This window comes from Protopterus annectens, chromosome 4.part0, assembly GCF_019279795.1.
Source record: "Protopterus annectens isolate FY-2018-M chromosome 4.part0, PAN1.0, whole genome shotgun sequence".
Taxonomy (NCBI): Eukaryota; Metazoa; Chordata; order Ceratodontiformes; family Protopteridae; genus Protopterus; species Protopterus annectens.
The window spans coordinates 1,347,616,055-1,347,638,915 of NC_056733.1; the positions used below are offsets into that span (position 1 = coordinate 1,347,616,055).

General features: G+C 41.6%; 1 protein-coding gene across 1 annotated transcript in view; it reads right to left on the bottom strand.

The window, feature by feature from the left end:
• The window catches only part of AFAP1L1 (actin filament associated protein 1 like 1), a 507,629-nt gene that overhangs the window by 322,310 nt on the left and 162,458 nt on the right, over positions 1 to 22,861 (bottom strand). Inside the window, exon 5 of the mRNA XM_044069203.1 lies at positions 14,107 to 14,221. Within this exon, the coding sequence (XP_043925138.1) occupies positions 14,107 to 14,221 (115 nt within the window). The remainder of the gene's footprint in view (positions 1 to 14,106; positions 14,222 to 22,861) is intronic.

Genomic DNA, 22,861 nt, shown 5'->3' on the forward strand with positions numbered 1-22,861 from the left:
TGGCGACTGGCTTAGGAGAAGCGTCGTCGGCAGTTTTGGACCTTGGCAGCCTGTCTCTGTCTTTATCCTTGCGTTTTTTCGGAATCCTAGTAGTTGGATGGCTAACCGACAAACTTTCTGGATAATTAAACTGAGAACCGAAATATTTAGAGGTGAAAATATACCGATGATGGATAGTGTGCTGATTAAATAAAGCAAAAAACCGACAGCACGGTACATCGTGGTCAGGGCCTAGGCAAGGAATACAGTACGAATGAAAATCTTTATGAGGTATTTGCTTTCCACAAGTAATGCAATTATTAACTTTTACTGACATCGGTAAGGAGCAAGAAAAAGTTTCCCCAATGGGGTACTTAGCTTTAGTTGAAGACTTCCGTTCTGAAACTCGAAAACGAAAATTTCAGGAGTCGGCCGACCGGCACTTGTGAACTGCTTCTGCTTCGGGCACCGCACGGCAAGAAAGACTGATGTAATGGTGTTGGCTGCATGTTTTATACCCCTGATGATCTGACATCATGGAAGAAGGGACAGCAACCAACGCAGGACCCAAGACGTTGTTAATCAGGTTGACTGAGGGCTACTGCAAGCAGATAACCCAAAAGTGATGACTGCAACAGTGAAACATGAAGAACATCAGAAAATTCACCCCCGGGATAACTCCAGTGGCTCTAATCGACAGAGACACTGGGAACTAAGGTCGGGTGGCACTATGCCAGGGTAATCCTTTGGGCTAGGCTTGTAAAGGCCCTAGGACTGGGTCTACTTTATGCGCTCGAAAGCTGAAAAACCCGAATCCAAATAGCGCGACACGTAAAGAGTGAACTGCGAATACGTCAAACAAACGAAACCGCAAAAGTGGAAATATTGAATTCGCATAGTTGGCCCATCTGCGGTATAGCTCTGTAAGGTAAGTGTGCGACAGTTACAGATCTTAGGGTTAGGGAGGGGTTAAGGTAAGTGCATAGGTACTTAGTATATGTAAGGTTTTGTGTAGGTAATGTATGTAAGGTTTAGTGTAGGGTTTTGTTAAGTGTATGTGTGTGGAATATTTAGTTTTTTGGGTATAGCTCTATAGGGGAAGTGTGCGGTAGTTATGGACCTTATGGTTAGGGTGGGGTTAAGGATTGTTCATAGATAGATGTGTATGCGGGGTTTAGTGTAGGGTTAGCAGTAGAGTTTTGGTGCTTTAATTTAGGGTTAGAAGTGGGGTTTTGGTTAGTGTATGTATGTGTTTTTTATTGTGTTTGGGTAGGTAGTGTGTTGCAGGTGGTGGGTTGGCCGACTATGACGGTTCGAGGTTTTAAATTTCGCGCTTTAGTACGTTAGACATACGGTTCGCTCATTATGTCACTCTATTTGGATACGGGTTTTTCGTGTTTCGAGCGCATAAAGTAGACCCCCTAGGGCCATTAGCCTAGTACACAACTATGAACATATGAAGACAGCCTGGGCTGTCTGGCTCTTATTGGAAGTGGAGAAACTATGCAGTTTGTCGGCTTGGAAATTGGTATGACTTATCCCTGAGGGATGTGACAGATCTGCAGATGGGCCTGGTACTCAGGGAGGATAACGAAAATGACACCAATGGAAGGGGACCCACACCTGGCGAGGCCAGAATGGAGCAATGAGGATGACCGAGGTCTTCAACCAAATTGCTTTCTGTAGAAATTTGGGGATCAAAGGAAGTGGAGGATAGGCATAAAGGAGACCAGATGGCCAAACATGGACTACAGCATCTCTCAGTGTCTCCCCCTGAGAGAGGATGGGGGCAAAATACCTGCTGCACTTGCTGTTGTTGGGAGACTCAAAGAAGTCTCAGCAAGGGTGGCCCTAATGACAGCAAATTTTCCCTACCACTAACTGTTTGAGAGAACACTTGTGAAGCATCAGAATGGACTTACTGAGTTTGTCTGCCAGTACCTTGGATTTCCCCAGAATGCGTGTTGCAACTTGAAAGCGGTTGGTGGAGATTGGCCACTGCCACATTCTCACAGCCTCCCAGCAGAGAGGGTAAGACTGGGTTCCACATTTTTGCTGATATACCAGACTACAGACATATTGTCATCTGAACCACAAGAGTTCTTAGCATCCCCTATCTGTGAGCCAGTTGATAATTCAGCAGATGACGTAGGGGTTTGCTGCCAGTTTATTTAGCTTTTCTATTATACCTGAGTGGGAAAGTGTATCAAAAGCTTGGGTTAGGTCGAGAAATGCGGTGTGTACTGTTTTACATTCATCTGCTCCTTTGTTGATCTCTTCGTATAGGACCGTCCACCAGGTTTGAGTAAGCATGACCTGCCCTTGGTGAATCTGAACTGAGATGGGTCCAGTGCTTTGATGTTCCCTATGCCCTTATTGCTTAGTTCCATAAGTCTTTCCATGGCTTTGCACATGAGACTAGTCAGACTTATGGGTTTGTAACTGCCTGGGTTTGTGGAAGGCCCTCCCTTATGCAAGGAAATGACTGTAGCTGTACTCCATTCACTTGGTGCAAAGCCTCTATGGTGGCTGAGGTTTGAACAATGTTGTTGTGTGGATAACTAAATTGTGCTTCATGATATTTAGGATGCTTCCAGGGTCAGGACCAATCGATGCAATATTTTTAGCTTTTGATAATAGGTGTAGGACTTGGTCTTGTGTGGTATACAGAGGCAAGCCAGTTTCACATATATTGATGGAAGGGAAAGAGGGGTAAAGTTAGAGCTGAATTTATCGGTCAGTAGGTTCACTCTCTGTTCAGCCTCAGTGTAGGTAACATTATTCACAATCAGCTCAGTACATTGTTGCATTATGCTTTTGAGATTACAAACATAACTAAACTCTAATGCCTAGTAACTCTTTTGTTACTAAACTGTTTTATTGCTTTGGGACTATAAGCAGGGATATATACTGGTCATTTTACACAGAAACATGGGGAAGCATTTCCTAGTTTATCCATAACAGGCCCAACTATGAGAGGTAGAGTGTGTGTGTGTGTGTGTGTGTGTGTGTGTGTGTGTGTGTGTGTGTGTGTGTGTGTGTGTGTGTGTGTGTGTCTGTGTGTGTGCGCGCGCACGTGTGCTAGCATGTGTATGCTTTTTAGAACTCAAACTCAAAGCAAACAATTGACTGTGGGACTAGGTTCTGGTCTAGTCATGTCTCCTGAAAAGCCAAATCCTGGTAGCATTATGAGGTAGGATCACCCCAAAAAATGCAAATAGTCTTTTAGGTATGGCACTGTTCACAACTAGAAACATTCAAAAGGATGGATTTGCACACAAAATCTTTTTGTACAGTAAAGTTTGAGATACTTCATGGACAACAAAGAGTAGAATAAAGCCATAAATCTTAACAATACACTGCATCAACAGTGTACTCCAAACACAGCATAAACCTACTCTCAAGCATTGTTTCACACGTCAAGGCCGCCCCTTTTTCTCATGCTGACACAAACCCACGATGATGTCACTTAATCATTTTCATGCAAGGAAAACAATCTGGAAGAGATTAGATTATGAGCCATATCTTTTCTTCTGGTGATTTATTATGCCAATTGAAAATTAATGTTGAACTAAACATGCTGTGTTTGTGGCCGATGTAGACATGGTCTTTACTAGTAAGAAAGTGGTAACATACACTACAAAATTCTAAGCATTTTTTTTTTTTACTTCCATTCAGCACAACACAAAAGGAAAATGTTAGATGAGGACCTAATATAAAAGTCATGTTCATAAAAAAGTTTGCATTCTTAAAACATTTGCAGATAAAAATACACTGCATTTCATAGTGAAATGTTCTGGTCATGCTTCAGCAAATATTTCCTCTAAAATACTTCTCAGGATTAAGATAGCATCCGAGACTCGTTAATGATCCATTCAACTGCACACACACAGCAGTGGAATGCACAGACAATCATGCAAGTGTATCTAAATGCAACCAATACCCCATGCAATGCTGACATGAGATAACAAGAACTTTGGAAGTAAGATGTATACAAATGTCTGCAAAGGAGACAAACCTAACAAGTCAGAGCTGGATTGGACCATCTCTACACAGAAATCATCATGAAGCAAACAACTTAGTATTACTGTGCAGAACATCTGTGCTGCCTAAATGTGCCAGCTATACAAGTTTTTAAGTTGCACATTTTAAAAGTTACCACTACATATTAACTTTTTTTTAAAAAAAACCCTGAGCAGTCTAAAACAAGATGCTGTTTTGTGATACTGCAAAGTCCTCCCAATCCTTAAATATAGGTGAGATCACAGCTTTCTGAACTGTTTAAAACTTAACAGAAAACAAACACAAACGTTTCTCTCTCTCTCTCTCATAGCGATGCATGTGTTTCTGCACACACACACACACACACACACACACACACACACACACACACACACACACACACACACACACACACGCAAAATCACAAGTGCATTTTTTAATTGCACTTTTTTTACACCCCGTAACCCTGCTGCCTGCTGACATCAGCTTCCCATGATCAGTTATTGCATTCATCCCTCACAATGAGCTGCTCACAGCTCATTCATTCCCATCAGATAACAGTTGATCATGGGCCTTTATGTTAATGTGGCCTAACTCCACCTCCTGGTGATGACGTGAGCAATTCTTCATCATGTAGGGGCTGCCTAGGATCCTAATATGCAAGCATGCCCACTACTTGCCATGCCTCTGCAAGGGCTACTGCAGTATCTATGAGAGACCCCCCCCCGGGACTGGTTCTGGGTTCCCCACAGAACACCTGTTTACCGCAGGGAGAAGGAGCCACCTCAAACCTCCCTCCCAGGTGAGCATGCTGTCATAAGTCAAGCAGCTCTCATCCATCACTTCCTGGCTCTTCCAGCTTCCCAAGTCACTAAATGATTTCGGGTCATCTGGATCACAGTTGAGCCTTTAGCCCACTGCACCACAGAGCTGGGGTATCACATGTGCATTTTAAAGGAGCTGCTGTATACCATCTCTATACAAGTATGCACTAAATCCAGTACTGTCATGCTCTGATAAGTGACTCTGTTTTAATATCTAGCACTTTACTAAGACTGTTATGAAAGCGTTTTAATTTTTATGTACAGTTTCTATGGAATACATGTAAAACAGTGTGTGTTATTCTGCTAAATGCCTCCATAACAGCAGTTAAAAGAACAGTCACTCACAACACCAACCTTAAGTATGTCATACCCGTGAAAAGATATGGACATCTGAAAATTAGGTATTTTGTTACATACTTTCCTTGAATTGACCTGTTTGATGGTTGATCACTTGGATTCCCCACAAATTATCCAAGTCAGAGACTAGAATTAAACAGTCTGCTGTAATAATGATTAGGGTGTATCTTGCTACACACAAGTGACACCCAAGATCACATGCTGTCAGAATCTTTTCTTACACCTAAAAGGATATTTTTATGTGCAAATAGAAGTCATTTCCAAAATCACAGGTGAAAGCCTGTGACAGTGACTGTGTGTCACCCTTCAGCCTAACATGCCAAAAAAAAAAAATTCTTGAAGGATATAGTACAACAGTCCAATTTCCACATGCTCTCTGAGGTACTGCTCTCATGCATTATCAACTTCTACAGACAGAAATGCAGTAGCCAAACAATCTTAGCATAGCAATGTGGTTATTTTACACAAATCAGTCTCCTTCCTACCTAAAAGATAAAAGTTTTGGAGCTGCAAATACCCAAATGAGATCAAACTTGATTACTGTATCAGAGAGGCCAAAACTGCATATCTTACCTAGTTAGCTGCCCCACTGAGCCATGGAGATATCAAAAGAAACCTTTCTCCATTGGAACGAAAGTTGTATAAATGCACTGCGAAACTGGCAGAGGTCCGAGTGTCACTGAAACAAATCCTGGTATGACAACAGCAGGAGGAAGAGTACTGGGGAATGCAAAATATTGGCTGAATTTAACTTATTTTGAACAGTCAAATAGCAATCCCAATGCCAGTGATAAAGTCCATGGAAAAATATAAAAGATAAGTTCCAAAACCTCAAAATAATTCATGCAATAGCAGGCAGAAACTCAATGATGATGTACCACAATAAAAACTCCACGATAAAAAAACAGTAGGTGATTTATTAAATAATAGTTGTAAGCGCTTTTTCAGTGTTACACACTGCTTAATCAGACAAAGAATAAAAAAAGAGCAAAGCTCTTATATATGCTAATACAAAAGGAATTATCCACTCAAATCAAGTAAAATTCTTTCCAATACCACCCCAATTAAAACATTAAAGCAACATTACTCCTAAACAAAACACAGCATACTTCCTGAAGTGTTCTTCTTCACTTCAATTTCTACATACTTTACAACAATGGCTGACTCTTCGGTAACTGCCTGTTCCAGCTTATCTTTGGCCCCAACTGAACCTGCACCTGTGGTGAGGCGGAAAATCATTCAGCCACAGAAAGAGCAGGTTTTTCCTGTGTTCCCATTACCGTTTCAACAGCAGAAGTGACAGCCTTACGAATCGGATTTGCAATGAGGGGGACAGAAGAGGAAGGAGCCTCCTTTGTCAGGCAACATGAGGAATATCAAAAAGATGTGGGGCCTGAATCAAGCAGGTTAGTATGGAATATCTCCCGTTACTCTCTAACTGAGGCAGAGTTGTCTTTGCTAGATAAAGGTTTAGGTGATGAAGCAGTGTGTAACCCTGTGAAAGCAATTACAACTATTATTTAATAAATCACCTACTGTTTTTATCATGAAGTTTTATTGTGGTACATCATTGTTGAGTTTCTTCCTGCTGTTGCATGGACTGTTTTTGGGTTTTGGAACTTATTTTGAACAGTGTTGAGTGGAATGTAGTATATGAATATTGTGGTGGTGAATATGTGTAAGTTTTGCAAATGTGAAAATAGTGATGCATAATTTACATCTGTAAAATTCAGTGCTACCATGCCCTTTCTTCTATGTTGATGACGGTGCAGTTGTTAGTTTTGTTGCCTCACAGCAACAGATTCTCCTGTTCAGTTCTCGGCTGGGGTGCCTTCTGTGCAGAGTCTGCATGTCCTCCCTGCATTTGCATGGGTTTTCTCTGGATGCTCCGGTTTCCTCCCACATTCCAAAGACATGCATCTGAAGCATTTCTCCCCAGTCCTCCACTGAAAATGGGCTCTATCCCAGTCAGATTTTTTCGGTAAACAAATGTAAAATAAATAAACTCCGGTATAAAATAACAAGTAGGAAATATGGAGTGACTTTCCTCACATGGGAGATACAGGAGGGCTCTGTTCATACAAGAAACAGAGTGAGTGTGTGTGTGTGTGTGTGTGTGTGTGTGTGTGTGTGTGTGCGCGCATGCATATGAGTGATTGTGCGTGTAGTTGTTTGCTGGTCCTATGAATTGGCTGTAGGCTGAAAATAATTTCACTGAAAACAAATTAACTCAGAAGTCAGAAATTAACAGCTTCAAAAATAATTATATCATTAAAAATTCAACAAAAACACAAAAACCATAAGAATATATACAATTACTCAACAATAATTATAATGCCATACAAATCCAATACTTAACTCAAACCCTAAAGCCACTGACTTTCACATCCAAAAAGCCGATATTTCATTCTACGTAACATTTACTCAAATTACACTCAAAAAGATTCAATCAATATGTTGTTGAAGAAGCAACGTACTACCCTATGAAAATAAGGGTTGTGAAAAGTTTGCATCAACAAGACTGGACTTGAGATCTGAGCATTGGTAAACCAGTAATATATCCAAATAAATTATTTACATGGGCTGCTTTTATACACGATCAGAAAGCAGATATAGCCAGGCAAAAAAAAAAAAACATAAGTATAAATAGATACCGAAAAACTACAATAATTAATGTGTGGCAATAAAAGTTGAAACACTAAATCAAATAAGACTACTTTATCGTATTATAACACATGCAGCTTTCACCAATATCAAGGCTTGATGAGACGTAAAAACCCAATCATATTGCTGGCCGTTAGATACTCAAAATTATGCACAACATAAAGTGCCTATCCACCTGCTGCATCTTTGAAAAGCAGGAGGAAACTAGGGCACCTAGACAACACCCACGTGAACACATGGCGGACATGCTGACTCTACATAGAAGCCACATGCACTAAAAACTGAACCAAAAAAACTCTTGCTATGAGGTGGCAACTGCCATCTATTAGTTGTTCCCAAACAGATGACTGGGGATTCCTAGCTGATTAGTATCACCTGATGAGATTTTTAAGATAGTCAAGTCCAAGATGGGATACCACATTTTATATAACAATAAACCTTAAAGATGATCCTGCAGTGAACAGCGAGTCAATGAAGATAAGGATGCTATGACAGAGAGATGATAGGCTCCAGTCAGTGCCCTGACTTTCACAATCTACACTAGCTTAAGTTGCTTCAGATCACCAGATAACATTGATAAATGGAGCAATACAAGAGTAGGGAGACAAGTTTATGAGTATCTGCAGCTATATCATGTCTATGGATGAGATTTTTGAGCTGTGAGTCTTTTCTCAAAAAGTAACAAAAAAACACAATCAGGTGGGAACAGTTATGCAAACGTATATGAATAATCATCTGAGAAGCAAAGTGCTGCAAAGGTCATTTAAAATGTTGTAGATAGACGTTTACATCCTAGCATATTAACTTTTATGCCTTATAAAAAGATGACTGATCAAACAGAACATCGGACCATAATAAAGCTTTAAAAAAATATAAAACATCATGCTAATATAGTAACGGACGTTTGTCAGTCAAAAATCTGTCGAAGAACAGTTGAGTGACAGCAATACATTTTTTATATATTTTGCAAAATCATTCAACAAATATATAAATGTAATTTAAAAGTAATGATATTTACTACTTAAATAAAATATAAAAGTAATTTTACAGTTTCAGAAAAAAAAAATATTTCCAGTAATATAAAAGAGGCAGGACTCTTCCTTAAAATCCTTTTAAGAAACAGACTAAATTAAGTAGTTACCAGACCCTTTTGCAAACATTAGGAAAAATACAAGTTTGTGTATATCTCTGACAAGAGATACATTTACACCAGGAAAGATCTACAAATCTACCATATTAATAAACTCCAAAGAGGCACTGCCTATTATTTTTAATTATTCAGATTAGACAGACTGACCACTTACACTTTTTTCTTAAGTGTCATGTGATCACCAGCACCATCTCCACACATCTCACCTTTGATGACAAGTTCAGGACTCCAACCTTTAGCCTTCCTATAGGTGGATACAATGAGTAAATCATGTATAAGTAGTTAAACTCTAAACATTAACTTGGTTTACAATGGGCACTCGAGACTGGAACACTTGAAAACCACAGTCTTAAAGCCAGGAACTCTGACATCATGTAGATCGTCTAGACTGCTATTTGTGTGCTCTAACTCAAATATGACTTTGAATATGAGTCCGAGCAAGCAGCTGTGAAGAGAGAGTGGAAGGAAGGTTTTAGGATTAGGTAGCAGGTGGGGGAGGGAGGGAGGTTTAGGGAGTGGGAAGAGAGTTTTAGGCTTGGGGTGACTGAAAAATGTAGGTTTAGGAGGTTAGAGTTTTAGGTTTAAGGAGTGGGAAGGGAGTATTAAGGTTAGAGAGTAGTCAGAGAATGTAGGTTTATGGAGGGTGGTTGGAATTTTATGTCTAGGGTATGATCTGGGACTTTAGGGTAAGGGAGGGGGACATCAAGTTTAAGGTAAGGGACCAAGGAGTTGGGATGGGAACTGGGTGGGAGTTTTAGGTTTAGAGTTTAGGTTCTGGTAGGGCTATGTAGTTTATAGGATTGTTTGTTGGGACAGCTATATACAAATGGGAGATCAAGCTAGTGGGTGTTAAATCACTTGCTTTTTTCAGCATGTGGCAGCGAGCAAATATACCAAAAGCTACTAGCATGTGAGCACCCATAGTAGACCCACGTCAACCAGCTGAAGTGGAGATACCATCTCTTACAGCTCAGGCAAGCTTAACTCTTCACTGCCCAGCTTTACTACAGGGTGGACCTAATATTGATTTATGAAATAAGTACTTTACTCTGAGTTTTAGTAAGATGCATTATCCACTGCATGTCAGGAAAGAACTGTTCAGACAGAAAGATGACAACAAAAACACTGACTTAGATCAGATGGCACTTAATGTGGGTGAAAGGTCATGTTCTGATTTCTTATTTATGGTATGAAAAGGGCTAGGTGACTCTAAGGTTTAATTTTCTTCACTATCCAAGCCAAAACTAAGAATCCACACTTTGTCCAGTTGATGTTCATATTCCTGATATTACCCATAAAACAAAACAGTCCACCGAGAAGTCACCTTGTGATAAAACCCTTTGTCACTGATGAAAATAACTGGCTAGCAACAATGAGTAAAAATGGTTTGATCAAAAAATACTTTATAAAAATCCAGGAAAAAGCTGTCCACTGCCCTCTCATGCACATATCTACACTGCCCACCATGATCCAAACCAAGTTGTCAATTCCAAACAAATATGCCCAGATCACCACTGCCGAATACCCCAAAATTCCCCATCCAGTATCCAAACCACCCTCCTGTACATTCTACAGTCAAAGACGGTAAAACTGTTCATGGTCAGTCTGCTACTCACGCTCCTTTTTCCCTTCTGTCTTGCAGCATGTCCACCTACCACATTTTTTCTCCTTTGCCTTCTGGTAAGTCAGGGAACTGACAAGGCCCAGCCCTCCAACCATCTCAGCATTCCAACATTCACTCATTGATGGTTTAGCCTTCAGTGAAGAAATCAGCCAACCAGTCTAACAAAAAAAGCTACCATTATGACATAATGAGCTTACCTGCCCAACAGGCCTGAGTTTGGCATGAGTGTTCATGTGCTACTCATTGTTATACAATCTAAGACTGTCATGCTAGTGTCCATATCTCACTGAGTTAGTCCTGCAGAGCTGCTCGCTGCCCACCACAGACCCATGCTTTCTTTATGTTGCTTCAATCAGCTCTAAACTGTTCTGCTGACATAGACTTATTTGCCTCATAAGGCAATGCATTTCTGGGGTTGTACTACCTTTTCTTTAAAGCAGTATATCATCAAGAGTATCATGACTTGCCCCCTTCCATCTTTCGACTTGCCCACTTCTATTCTGTCCCTTCCATCTTTTACTTTCTGAAGCTCTCAGAATTGTTCATTGCCGACTTTCACAGCCCCCTTCTACAGACACTGTTAGAGCACACGTCCCTTGTATTGTTGTTTATTTTCTAGAAATCCTGGGGGAATGCTAACAGTAAACATTTCCTGTTAAAAGACACTCCCCCCACTGTTATCTCTTTTGCTCTTCCCACACAACTCTGGATCATCCCACTGTTGTTGGGATGCTGTCTCCAAAATAACCATAACTTTGGAAGTGGCCCTAACTTCTCAGGGTGCTGATCTTACGGTGCTCAACTGTCACACCAGGGGAAAGACGGATCCCATCAGGGGCATGGGACACAGTACAAGTAGCTGTCATGTAAGTGGTGGCTGGTCAGCTAGCCCTTGTCCATGAAGCAAATTCAAGCATGCTTATGTACACTGTACGCAGCTCATCTGGGTAGGCAATGAGGGATGGCTTGAGGATGTGCCTTTCCCAGGCAATTAGAGCAATCTGCCTACCAGCCCTCCTACATATACATGACATAATAAAAGCCAAGCAGTTTAAAGAATGCAGGAAGTAAAAGTTAGCATGGTGAAGCTACTGCTATCAGAAAATGATACATCACTGTGTAGAGCATAGTCTTTTCTTTAAATTGTGACTGAAAAATTTGCATTTAAAATGTCTCCCTTTTACACATATATGCCCCCCAAGATAACACACCGTGCAACATCCTGAATGTGCTGTGTACAGCAGGCAGTTCTCGGTCTTTCACTGCTAGGGCTTTTACAAGTTTCATAGCAGCTCATTGGTTCAGGCATTTGGAAAATAAATTTGCTACATAACAGAGATTTATCCCACATTCACTGTTTTTCATATTGTCTGAATGCATAGTTATTAAAGACAACGCACCTTTCACTAGCACTACACTCTTAAATTATCTACTCAGTAATGGTTCTTAGATTTCACCTGAATGTTGGCAAGGATTATTTGAGAGTCGCGTGAAAACAATTTAAGAATTTAAGACACCCTCTCCAAAAACTCCTTTGACACAGAATTGTTAAAAAGTTTAAAGATAAAAACACAAATACAATTCTCACAGCTAAACATCAAATAAATATTATGTAACAATACTGTCCCAAGAAGAAAGTTGAATTAGTTAAAAAATAAAATTGCATCACATTTAACAAGAGTTATACCTTTGTTCTGTCAGCTTATAAAACAGCTTGTTAATGGCAAATGTACACCAAGAAGTCAGCTTCTGAGTGACAAGATCCACATTCCTGACAACACAATCCATTCTTAGACTGTTTCTGCTTTCATATCTCTCAACTCTACCTATTTTGGAGGTACAAAACTAATTTCATGCTTGATTCACCTCTTCATGCTATTGTCCAAATAAGTATATGTAGTTTGCAGGTATGTTTCTATTTTCAGGCTTAGATTACATCTTCACACAATTTTCTCAATCCTCCTGTCACACAATTTTAAAGCTGTTTAGTAGACAGTATACCAGACAACATGACAACCATATTTGTAGAATCAGTAAATTAAAAAAAGAGGACCCAATGTTACTTCTCCTTTATTTGGAGCAAAAATAAATTCATTTGCAAGGTTGACTTTAGTATCATTCACTAACACATACATATTTTACATAGCATCTTTGACAATATGCTTATATTTTGCATCATCTTTCTCTATGTTTTTTAAACCTACTTTTCAAGAGCCTTTGCACCTATTTTCAATGTTTGCTGGTGGAGAAGTGTGGACATAGGTGACAGTTACAGGCAAAAAGTAAATGCTGAAGGAGACAAAACTTCCCACAGTACTGACACACTAAGCGGAAGGAAGCTGAAGTGCAAGGCTTCCTGTAACCGATGTACTTCATGAATGATTACTTATCTGTGTGGGAAATCCTGTTACAGACATACAAAGCAGGCCAGAAAATAATTACAAGAGCTTTCATTCTTAAAAACAAACAGCTCCTGCCTGATTGCACCAGTGACACAGTTAATGCAATCACGTTCATAATGACCTCACTGATGGCAATTTGAAAGGTAGGTAAGGTCAGTTTTTTTTTATACAGAATAAAACAAACTGCTAATGACTAACTGCAAGCACATTTAACTGGTTGTGCTCAAGCTCTACATACGTGAAATACAAATATAAAAATAAAACATTAATATACAATAACTGAAGAAATAAAAATAAATAAAACTAGATAAAAATTTTGGTGAAAAAGATAGCCTACATGTGATATATGCAGTCAAAAACAAAGCATTATCTCACCAGCAGCTTATGCTTCACAGTATTTTTGAATTATTAATCCAAATGCAGACTTTTTTCATTCAGCAGATGCTTTGATCTACTTGAACCAGAGGGCACATTTTTCAAAGCAGGCTTTAAGATCACATGAAATTTTAACTCCTATTTTGGATAAAAACACTTTTTACACTGTGCCATCACAATGTAATCTGACTCACTTGACACAGTGGCATGCATTTCACAGAATGTTCTTTTGATGTAATCTCGGACTCCCTGAATGAGGCAGCATATCATAGATGCCAATGAGATCCATAAGGATCAGACATGAGAACAGCACTGCCACACCTATCTGGCAGCTGATACAATTCCACTCCACCCTTATCATTCTTTCTAGCCCCTGCCAAGTTAGCCATGTGCATGGTACTAGTCACTGCCCCATCAATGGGAATAGATGTGCTGCATATGCTGGAAAGCCTGAAAGCTGCTTGCTGATTTCCAGCAGTTAGCAGCTGCAACACAGTGGCAAATCATATGCTTTTTAATACAGTGTTCAACAGGTTTGTGCACTGGGATCTGTAGTATGAACATTCAACACATTAAGTGCTTCCTAAATTTTTTAGCTGATCCCACTTCCAGTTTCATGAACAGCATATTAATTTAGGCTTACAATCACCCCTCCTTAAATTCTCACCTCATTTCTAAGATCAGATTTTAGGGCTTGAGGTACTGGAAAATGACAAGACATATACTCACTCCGTGAAACGATGTACTCCGTCACTTTTCCTGGACCCAGCGGTACAGCTTCTTCATAGTAATCTTCCGGTGGTGGAGTCGTAGGCAGTGGTGGTGGAGGGGTGTCTGCTGTAGCCTAAGAAAAGTAGCCAGGAACAGTGAATTCTGTTAGAATCATGGCAAACCTTACACTAAAACAGATTTTCAATAGCCAAATTGTTCAAAGCACACAACTAGTCCACAATGTATTTCATTTTAACTTCATGGTTTCCTTCTGTACGTGACTTGTTTTGGTCTTTGGTAGCTTTGCTACACACTTTATTCGTGGCTTAGTTTGGTGGACACCTTATGCACTACTGCACATTTCTTATTTCTGTTGGTACTGCATTTTCTCAAACTCTGCATGGAATGGCCATGTGGCACAATGGCATGAAAAGGAGACTCTGGACCACTGTCACCACTAATAGTTGACAAAGGCCGTTAGTCTTAAAACATGTCTTAATGCAATGCAATCAAGTATCTTCTTAACAACATCAGTGTGCTTGTCAAGTGTTCCCAAACAGAAAGCAGTCCAGCCTATTTTTTTCTAATTTGTTATGCTTCACCCTCCTGTTGCAAGACATTCCTGATGCACTCTGACTGTAGATGTCATGCCAGATGCTGGTCACAGCCAGCACTTATATCCATCACTCCCTAGTAGTCTTGAGCTACTCGCATAACTCAAGCTGCAACACAGAGGTATACCTCCCAGGATAAGGACTTCCTCTTTGTAAGATGCCCCCTTAGTGGTTGATGGTGGATGTCCTTGTGCTGGTTCGGAGGTCAACATGTTAGCAGTGAGAGATGCAGCAAATACACTGCCACAAGAGCTGGGAAAGTACAGTTGTGTACATTTACCATAAATGTAGATGTTAGAGTGTATTCACTGTTGCAGTCCTAACACATGGGTTATCCGTCTCCCGGTAGCCCTCAGTCGGCCCGAATACCAGAGTCCTCGGTATATGACGTCAGCTGCCATCAGCTGTAAAACTGATGTCAGAACGTCAGGTATAAAGGGAGGCAGCCAATGCCATGTCCTCAGTTTTTCTTGCCTAAACTGTCAGGAGCCCCCAAAAGAAGGCTAACCCAGGAAGAAAACACCCTGGAAACATGCCATCCAAAAAATAAAATATGCAGTCTGTGCCTTAGGAAAAAAGGGGGAATGGAGGGTGGGAAACCAGGACTGCAACAGTGAATACACTTGACCATCTACATTTATGGTAAGTGTACACAACTGTACTATGTCCTTCGTGTTTCACTGTTGCAGTCCTAACATATGGTTTAATTCCCAAAGCCCTAACATATGGTTTAATTCCCAAAGCCCAGGAAAAAACAAAGGGTGGAGGAAGAATCACCAATTAAGGGTTGGTAAGGAGGCCTTACAAAACTGCAGAGGTAAAACCAGCCCTGGATTTAGAAAACAAAGGTAGATTGTAATGCTTTGTGAAAGTATGGACATAAGACCAAGTAGCTGCTTCTAGAATGTCCTTAGTAGTCACACCTCTCAAAAAAGCTGCAGAAGTAGAGGCTGCTCTAGTAGAATGGGTCCTAATACACTGAGGGGGAACCTTCCCATGCTGCAGGTAACAAAAATGAATACAATGAGCAATCCATTTGGAGATGGTTTGCTTTGAAATAGCTTTACCTTGAGCCCCAGGAGCAAAACTAACCAACAATTGTTCACTCGTCTGAAAAGGTTTAGTCCTGTTTAAGTAAAATCTCAGCTGTCTATGCACATCAAGAGAGTGCAGAATCCCTTCCTCTTTATTCTGGGGATTATTGAAAAAAGGTAGGCAAGTGAATAGACTGGTTAAGTGTCAGACTGGAAATCACCTTAGGCATAAAGGAGGGATTAGTTCTCAGAAAAACCCGATCTGTATGAAAAATAATGAAAGGTTCTGCTGCCATTAAGGCTTGCAGCTCCGAAATCGTTCTGGCAGAAGTAATAGCCAAAAGAAAGGCAGTCTTCCAGGAGAGAAACTTTAAATCTGCAGAGGCAGCTGGCTCAAAGCGAGGTAGAGTAAGCTTCTCCAGGACAAAATTAAGATCTCAAGCAAGAGTAGGAGCTCTTCTGGGAGGTCTAAGATTGCTAGCTCCCCTCAGGAACTGCTTCATCAAGGGGCGGGAAAAAATGGGTTGCTCAAATGAACAATGAGCAGAAATTGCTGAAGCATGAATCTTGAATGAAAAAAGGAAAGTCCACCATTAAGCAGGCCTGCTAGATAATCAAGAATGAGGGAAAGAGAAGGATGAGAAGAGTCTTCTCCTTTAGCCTGCATCCAAGAGCAAAATCTCTTCCATTTATCTGCATAGGATTTCCTGGTGCTAGGCCTACTGGCCTCATGAAGAACTTCAACCACCTGCTGGGAAAGATTTAAAGTATTAGCCAGGTAGTTAAATGCAGAGTTTGAAGATGAGGATGAAGAAACCCCCCCTTCCTGAACCAACAGATCTGGTACCAGGGGAAGATGCCAAGGCTGAGCTTGGGAAAGGCTGCGAAGAAGGGGATACCAATGCTGTCTGGGCCAGTCTGGTGCTGTAAGAATAGCCCTTGGTTTTTCGTCCCTTATCTTTAGCAGCACTCTGGGGAGAAGAGGCAGGGGGGGAAGGCATAAATTGAGAGTTGTGTCTATGGGAAGGACAAAGCGTCCACTCTCCAAGCTTTATTGTGAAACTCCCTGGTGCAGAAGGTTGGAAGGAGATGATTGGTGTGAGAGGAGAAAAGATACACTTGTGGAGTGCCCCAATGCTGAATGATGTGATGGAAGATGATCTTGTTCAGTTGCCACTCGTGAGGATCCAGAACATGTCTGCTCAATTGATCCGCCAATGAGTTTGGCCTCTCTGGAAGACACTGGGCTATTAGATGTATGCCCAATGAAGCTGCTAAGGACCATAGTCTCATGCTATGTCTGCACAAGGGATAAGAGTGAGTCCTCCCCAGCTTGTTGATGTACCACATGACTGTGGTATTGCCTGTCCTGATCAGAAGAGTCCCAGGGTAGAGTAGGTCCTTGAAAGCCAGCAAGGCCTGCTGCACTGCCATCAATTCTTTTAAGTTTATGTGCAGATGAATCTGCTGAGAGCTCCAAGTCCCCTGTATGCCCCTGCCTTCCAGATGTGCTCCCCATGCATAATCTGAGGCATCTGTGGTGACAGTCTGGCTGGCAGGTGGTGGGCAGAAAGGCAGACCCTTGTTCTGAGAACAGGCTGTCGCCCACCAGAGAAACTCCATTTGTAGACAGGGAATTAGAGGAAGAATCAAGTCCAAGTCCTGTGTGTGTTGACACCAAAGGTTCTTGAGGTACCACTGAAGTTCTCATATGCAGCCTTGCATATGGGATCATCAGAATACATGAAGCCATGAACCCCAGTGCTTGCAGGAATTGCTTTGCAGAGAGCTGGGTCATGCTTGACAAGTTTTTGAAGTAAGCCAAAAGATCTTATTCTCTTGAGGGAGGAATACCATCTGAGTGGCTGTATTCAGACTCGCTCCCAGGAAAACAATCTCCCTTGTAGGAACCAACTTTGACTTCTTTTCGTTGAGAGTGTAACCCAAAGAGGTGAGAATGTTCTTCACGAAGTCCAAATCCTTTTTTAGTTGTTCTGGGGAGTTTGCTTGAATGAGACAGTCGTCCAGGTAAGGATAAATTTGAATGTTCCTCTGCCTGCAAAAAGCAATGACTGGTGCCAGGCACTTCGTGAAAACTCTGGGAGCAGTAGATAAGCCAAAGGGCAGTGCAGAGAATTGGAAGTGTTGCTCCCCAGCCCTGAAACGAAGGAACTGCCTGCAACTTTCCCTTATTGGGATGTGCAGATAAGCCTTCTTGAGATCCAAAGTTACCAGCCATGAGTCCTTGTCCAGCATTGGCAGTAACTGTTGAAGAGTGAGCAGCTTCAATTTGGGAATCACCAGAAAAGTGTTTAGAATAGACAGATCCAGAATAGGGTGCCAGGTGCTCCCTTTTTTGGGTACCAGAAAAAGTCTTAAATAAAAACCTAGGCCTACCGGAGCTGCAGGAACTGGCTCTATAGCACCCATAGTCAGTAGAGAAGAAATTAGATTTTCTTCCTCTGCCTTGAGAGTTCTGGGTATGTCTGGGTACACTTGTAGAACAGTGAAGGTGTGAAAATAAAACTTGTAACCTTGGTTTACTATACTGAGCACCCATTTGTCGTCTGTGATGGTAGACCATACCTCTGCGAACCTGGCTAACCTTCCCCCCAAAGGAAACCCTGGGCCCGCAGAGGTAGGCACAAGAAGGCCGGAATCATTGAGAATGCTTGCTTTGGGAAGCTGGCTTAGAACTTCCTGATTTAGAAGAAGAAGAATGCCATTGTTTAGCCTTTGGAGGGGCAGAAGCCTGCCCTCTGGAAGATCTGAAACCCCCTAGGCCTAGAGCGACCCTGGTTGCCAGGATCAGGGAAAGACCAATTCTTGGAAGGATAATGCCTACTAAACTGAGGAGGCTGAACCTGAAGGAAATCTTTAACAGCTTGCATAGATTTCGCCTTATCCTCCAACTTCTTCAGTAACTCCTCAGCCTTGTTACCAAAAAGGCTGTCTTTGTGCAAAGGAACATCCAGCAATTTAGATTTAACAGGTTCAGAAAGAGCCTGCTCCCTAAGTCAAGCATGCCTTCTAATAACGGAACCAGTGGCTGCTGCTCTACAGGAAGCCTCCAAGGTGTCAAAACCACAATGTAGTGAATGCTTATTAACCAGATTGGCAGAATTTTGCAAATCTTGTAAATCTTTGTTCTCTGACATGGAAGGAACATCCCCAAGTTTAGCCTTAATAGCCTCCAAAGTATGCTGCTGATACTTAAGCATATGAAAAAGACAGTTCACAGATCTAATGGCAAGAGTTGTGGAGGTATAGACTTTTTTTGCCCCACCTGACTAAGGCCCTGGACTCCTTATCAGAAGGTACAGGGTTTTTAGCAATAGTAGCCTTAACACCCTTGGGGCCTTGAAAAATAATCTCAGGATCATCAGTATGATTTTTGAACAGAAATTGATGAAAATCAGGAACCCTATAATACCTATCAGGTTTTCTGGAGGCAGGAGGAACAGAATTAGGAGTTAAAGAGTTTTCCATGAAAACATCATCCACAACTTCCAAAAGTGGATGTATAGCCAGAGGTTTATGCTGTGGCAAATCCAAAAATTCCCTGATTCTTTTCTTAGACTGAGGAAAATCCTGACTTTCTCACTTAAAGTGCTCCCTAAGAGTATTCAAAGTACCCCAAAGGAAGAATCTTCTGGAGGGGAGACAGAGGGGATACAGTCTTCAGCATCAGAATCCTCAAAGCCAGATAAAAGTTGAGAATTTTCTTCTTCACCAGCAGAAACACTGGAAACCTCAGAATCTGAGACAGACAAAACATCAGGAGACAATTACCTAGCCCTCTTGGAAGGGGATGGTTGAGAGCCCCTAATAAGGGAAAGAAGATCACTAGCCATCTTTACCAACTGGGACTGAGGCAAAAGAGGGGAGGCCGATGCCTGCTTGTGAGAAGATTTGCGGCTGGAAGGTTTGCTAGTAATCCGGAGGGACTCGGGAGGCCTAACAACTGCAGAAGTCTGAATTAAGGTAGCCGGTCTGGCTCTGGTCTCATGTCGAAGAGAAGAGGCGTCTGCATAGTGGCTCCGGACCCATCTGAGGCGACGACAGGCAGAGGGTCTGAAGATGAAATAGCAGCCTGCGGCATGGAGGACTCCGTAAAGGTCTCGGCAGAGGTCTGTGGCTGAAAATCTGTGGACTGCAGGGGCTGCAAAAGTGCCTCATTGACTACCGCTGGGCTGATGACCAATTTTACCAGTGCATAGTCAGCAGATTTAATCCTAGGCCTGTCACGGTCTTTGTCCTTGCATTTCCTAGGTACATCTGAAGTCGGGAGACCAGAAGACACCATACCGATGAACTTATGCCAGACTCTGAAATCCTTATACAAAATCTTAGCTCTACTGCGAATGGTATGCGGGTTGAAGGAAGGACAGAGGTCGCAATTAGTGACGTCGTGCTCAAGACCCAAACAAGTTATACAATAGGAATTAAAATCACGGTGCGGAATCTGTTTTCCACAGGCAAGACAGTTATTAACTTAATCTGACATTCGTTAAAGCAAGAAAAGAGTGTCCCCACCGGGGTACTTATCTGAAGGTGTCTTCAACTTGGTAGTTAGAATGCATAAAGAAGGTAAATGGCCTACCGGCACTAGTGCGAATTGCATCTGCTATGGGCTCCGCGGCAAGAAAGACTGAGGAAATAGTGTCGGCTGCCTCCCTTTATGCCTGACGTTCTGACATCAGTTTTACAGCCGACGGCAGCAGACATCATATACCGAGGATTCGGGTATTCGGGCCAACTGAGGGTTACCGGGAGCTGGATAACCCATATGTTAGGACTGCAACAGTGAAACACGAAGAACATCATCCCAATTCAGACAGATATGGAAGGAACCAAACCACATTCCTATTTTTTTCTTATTGTTCCATACCCTTCCACACAAAGTATAATACAAGTCTCCTTCTCGCATACTCTGTCTCAGTAAGAAGAGGGGGTCTGCTGCTATCCTTGTCACTCCAACAGTGAATAATTCTGTGCTCCCTCCCAGTGAAACAGACATGCTACATACATAAACTTCAGACTTCATCTCTAGGCAACCCACGTGAATTACTAAACCTAGAATACTGACTGCCTCTATACCATCAGGCTGGCACACAACCCGAGTTAGTCTCCTCAGCAGAATATAACTGGAAGTAGTGCCATACCTTGGCTCCATGACACAAGTAAACCCTAGTAGTGATCAGAACTAAAACATGTAATCACAAAGCTGGGGTCACTCACCAGAACACCAACATTAAAAAGTGCTGCAACTCTTTAAAATCATTTTTGCAGGAGGGAGGCTATGTCCCCTCCAAACCCTACTACTTGTACATACTAATTATGATGTTGCTGTACCACAGAGACAGGTGAATTCTCCCCAATACTGCTATCTTGATCTTTACATATATTCAAACCAGTCACAGTTTAGTGATCACACTTTTAAGTGTCAACATCTAGTGCATAGATCTTATGGCACCCGCAAACCTTGACTGATCTCTGCTGCTACTCTAAATAATGGTAAAGCACAGTAACAACAAGTTATGGATACTAAATGTGCCTCCTACATCTCTGCTGGGGGTGGATGAGGGCAGCGTGGTTGGCAAGTCATCATTTAATTCAAAGAAATGATATCCATAGTGAGGATATGATCACCGATACAAGGAGGAAACAAACTACTCACACACAGACACACACACAGACACACACACACACAGACACACACACAGACACACACACACACAGACAGACAAACACACACAGACACGCACACACAGACACGCACACACACAGACATGCAAACACGCGCAGACACACACACACACACACACACACACACACACACACACACACACACACACACACACACACACACACACACACACATACAGACACGCATGCACAAAAAACATCTGCAGGTGGTCATATTACCTCCCAAGTACCATTGAGGCCTGATTAATCCTACCCTACTAATTTGTCAATTGGTGTAGGTATCCCAGGACTTAACACACAACCTTTAATTTAAATGCCAATGGCAATGTGCTGGAAAAAATACATAAAATAACATTTGACTTCTATATATTTCAAAAGGCAAGAGGTTAATGATCTTACACAGCTGTTGTTGTCAAGTTCCACCTTACACAAGCATGGCAGACATAGATGTTTCACAAAACCCTGCTGAATAACAAGTGTGTTACAGAAACTTGAGTACTCCATGCAGCAGGCTTCGACTCTTAAAAGGAAGGAGTGATCATTTCTATCACCACCCTGGAACTGTCACCAACATATGCTAAATTTGTGACTGCAAGACAATGTCCAACATTGCATGTTCAAATCTCTATGTTCCTAAGTGCTGAGTAGCAATGATGAAGATAATTACAGTCCCCTAATACAATGAAAGATGTTTAAACCTTTACACTTAAATCATTTTAATTCCAGAAAAACACACTGTAGCCGTGTTAAATATGGAGCAGCCACATAGCTGGGCCCATTACCATACTGGTGCAAAGACTGAACTCACAAGCTTCAGTTGCTCGAGGTACAACCCGCCAACGATAGTGATTTCTTATGGAGGAACGTCTATCAGAGAGTTGAGCCAGTAGTAATGCCCCTTGGAAGAATTTCCCCTTCCTCAAGTTGCTGAGACTGGGGAGTTAATATATATAAGTTCAGGAGGGTGTGCGGGGGGGGGGGGGCTTGTCTTCCTGCAAAAGTCACTTAAATGCAGTTTGGGGATTCCAATTCTTGGTGCATTCAATTTTTTGTCCACTCATAGTGGAAGCAACTGAGCCACTTACTGGCAACTCAAGACACATACAATTGAGACAGCTGTCAAGATTAACCGATACATTTCTATACAGTCAACTCAAGGAATAAAGTATTACGTGATCAAAACCTGCATCAAATGATATGATTAGTGTATCACTGGTTCCCCCATATGACCTTAATGCTGATGTTGGCCCTACCATGGATCATGCAACACAACCAGTTACTTGTCCTCACTTTAGATTAGTCTTTAAAAGGAGAATCTGAACGGAAAAACACAACTTTAAGTGAAGCATCTGTGAGGTACAACTACCTTTTGTTTCAATACCTGCAATTTACCCTTTTATCTTCTTGGAACTCTGA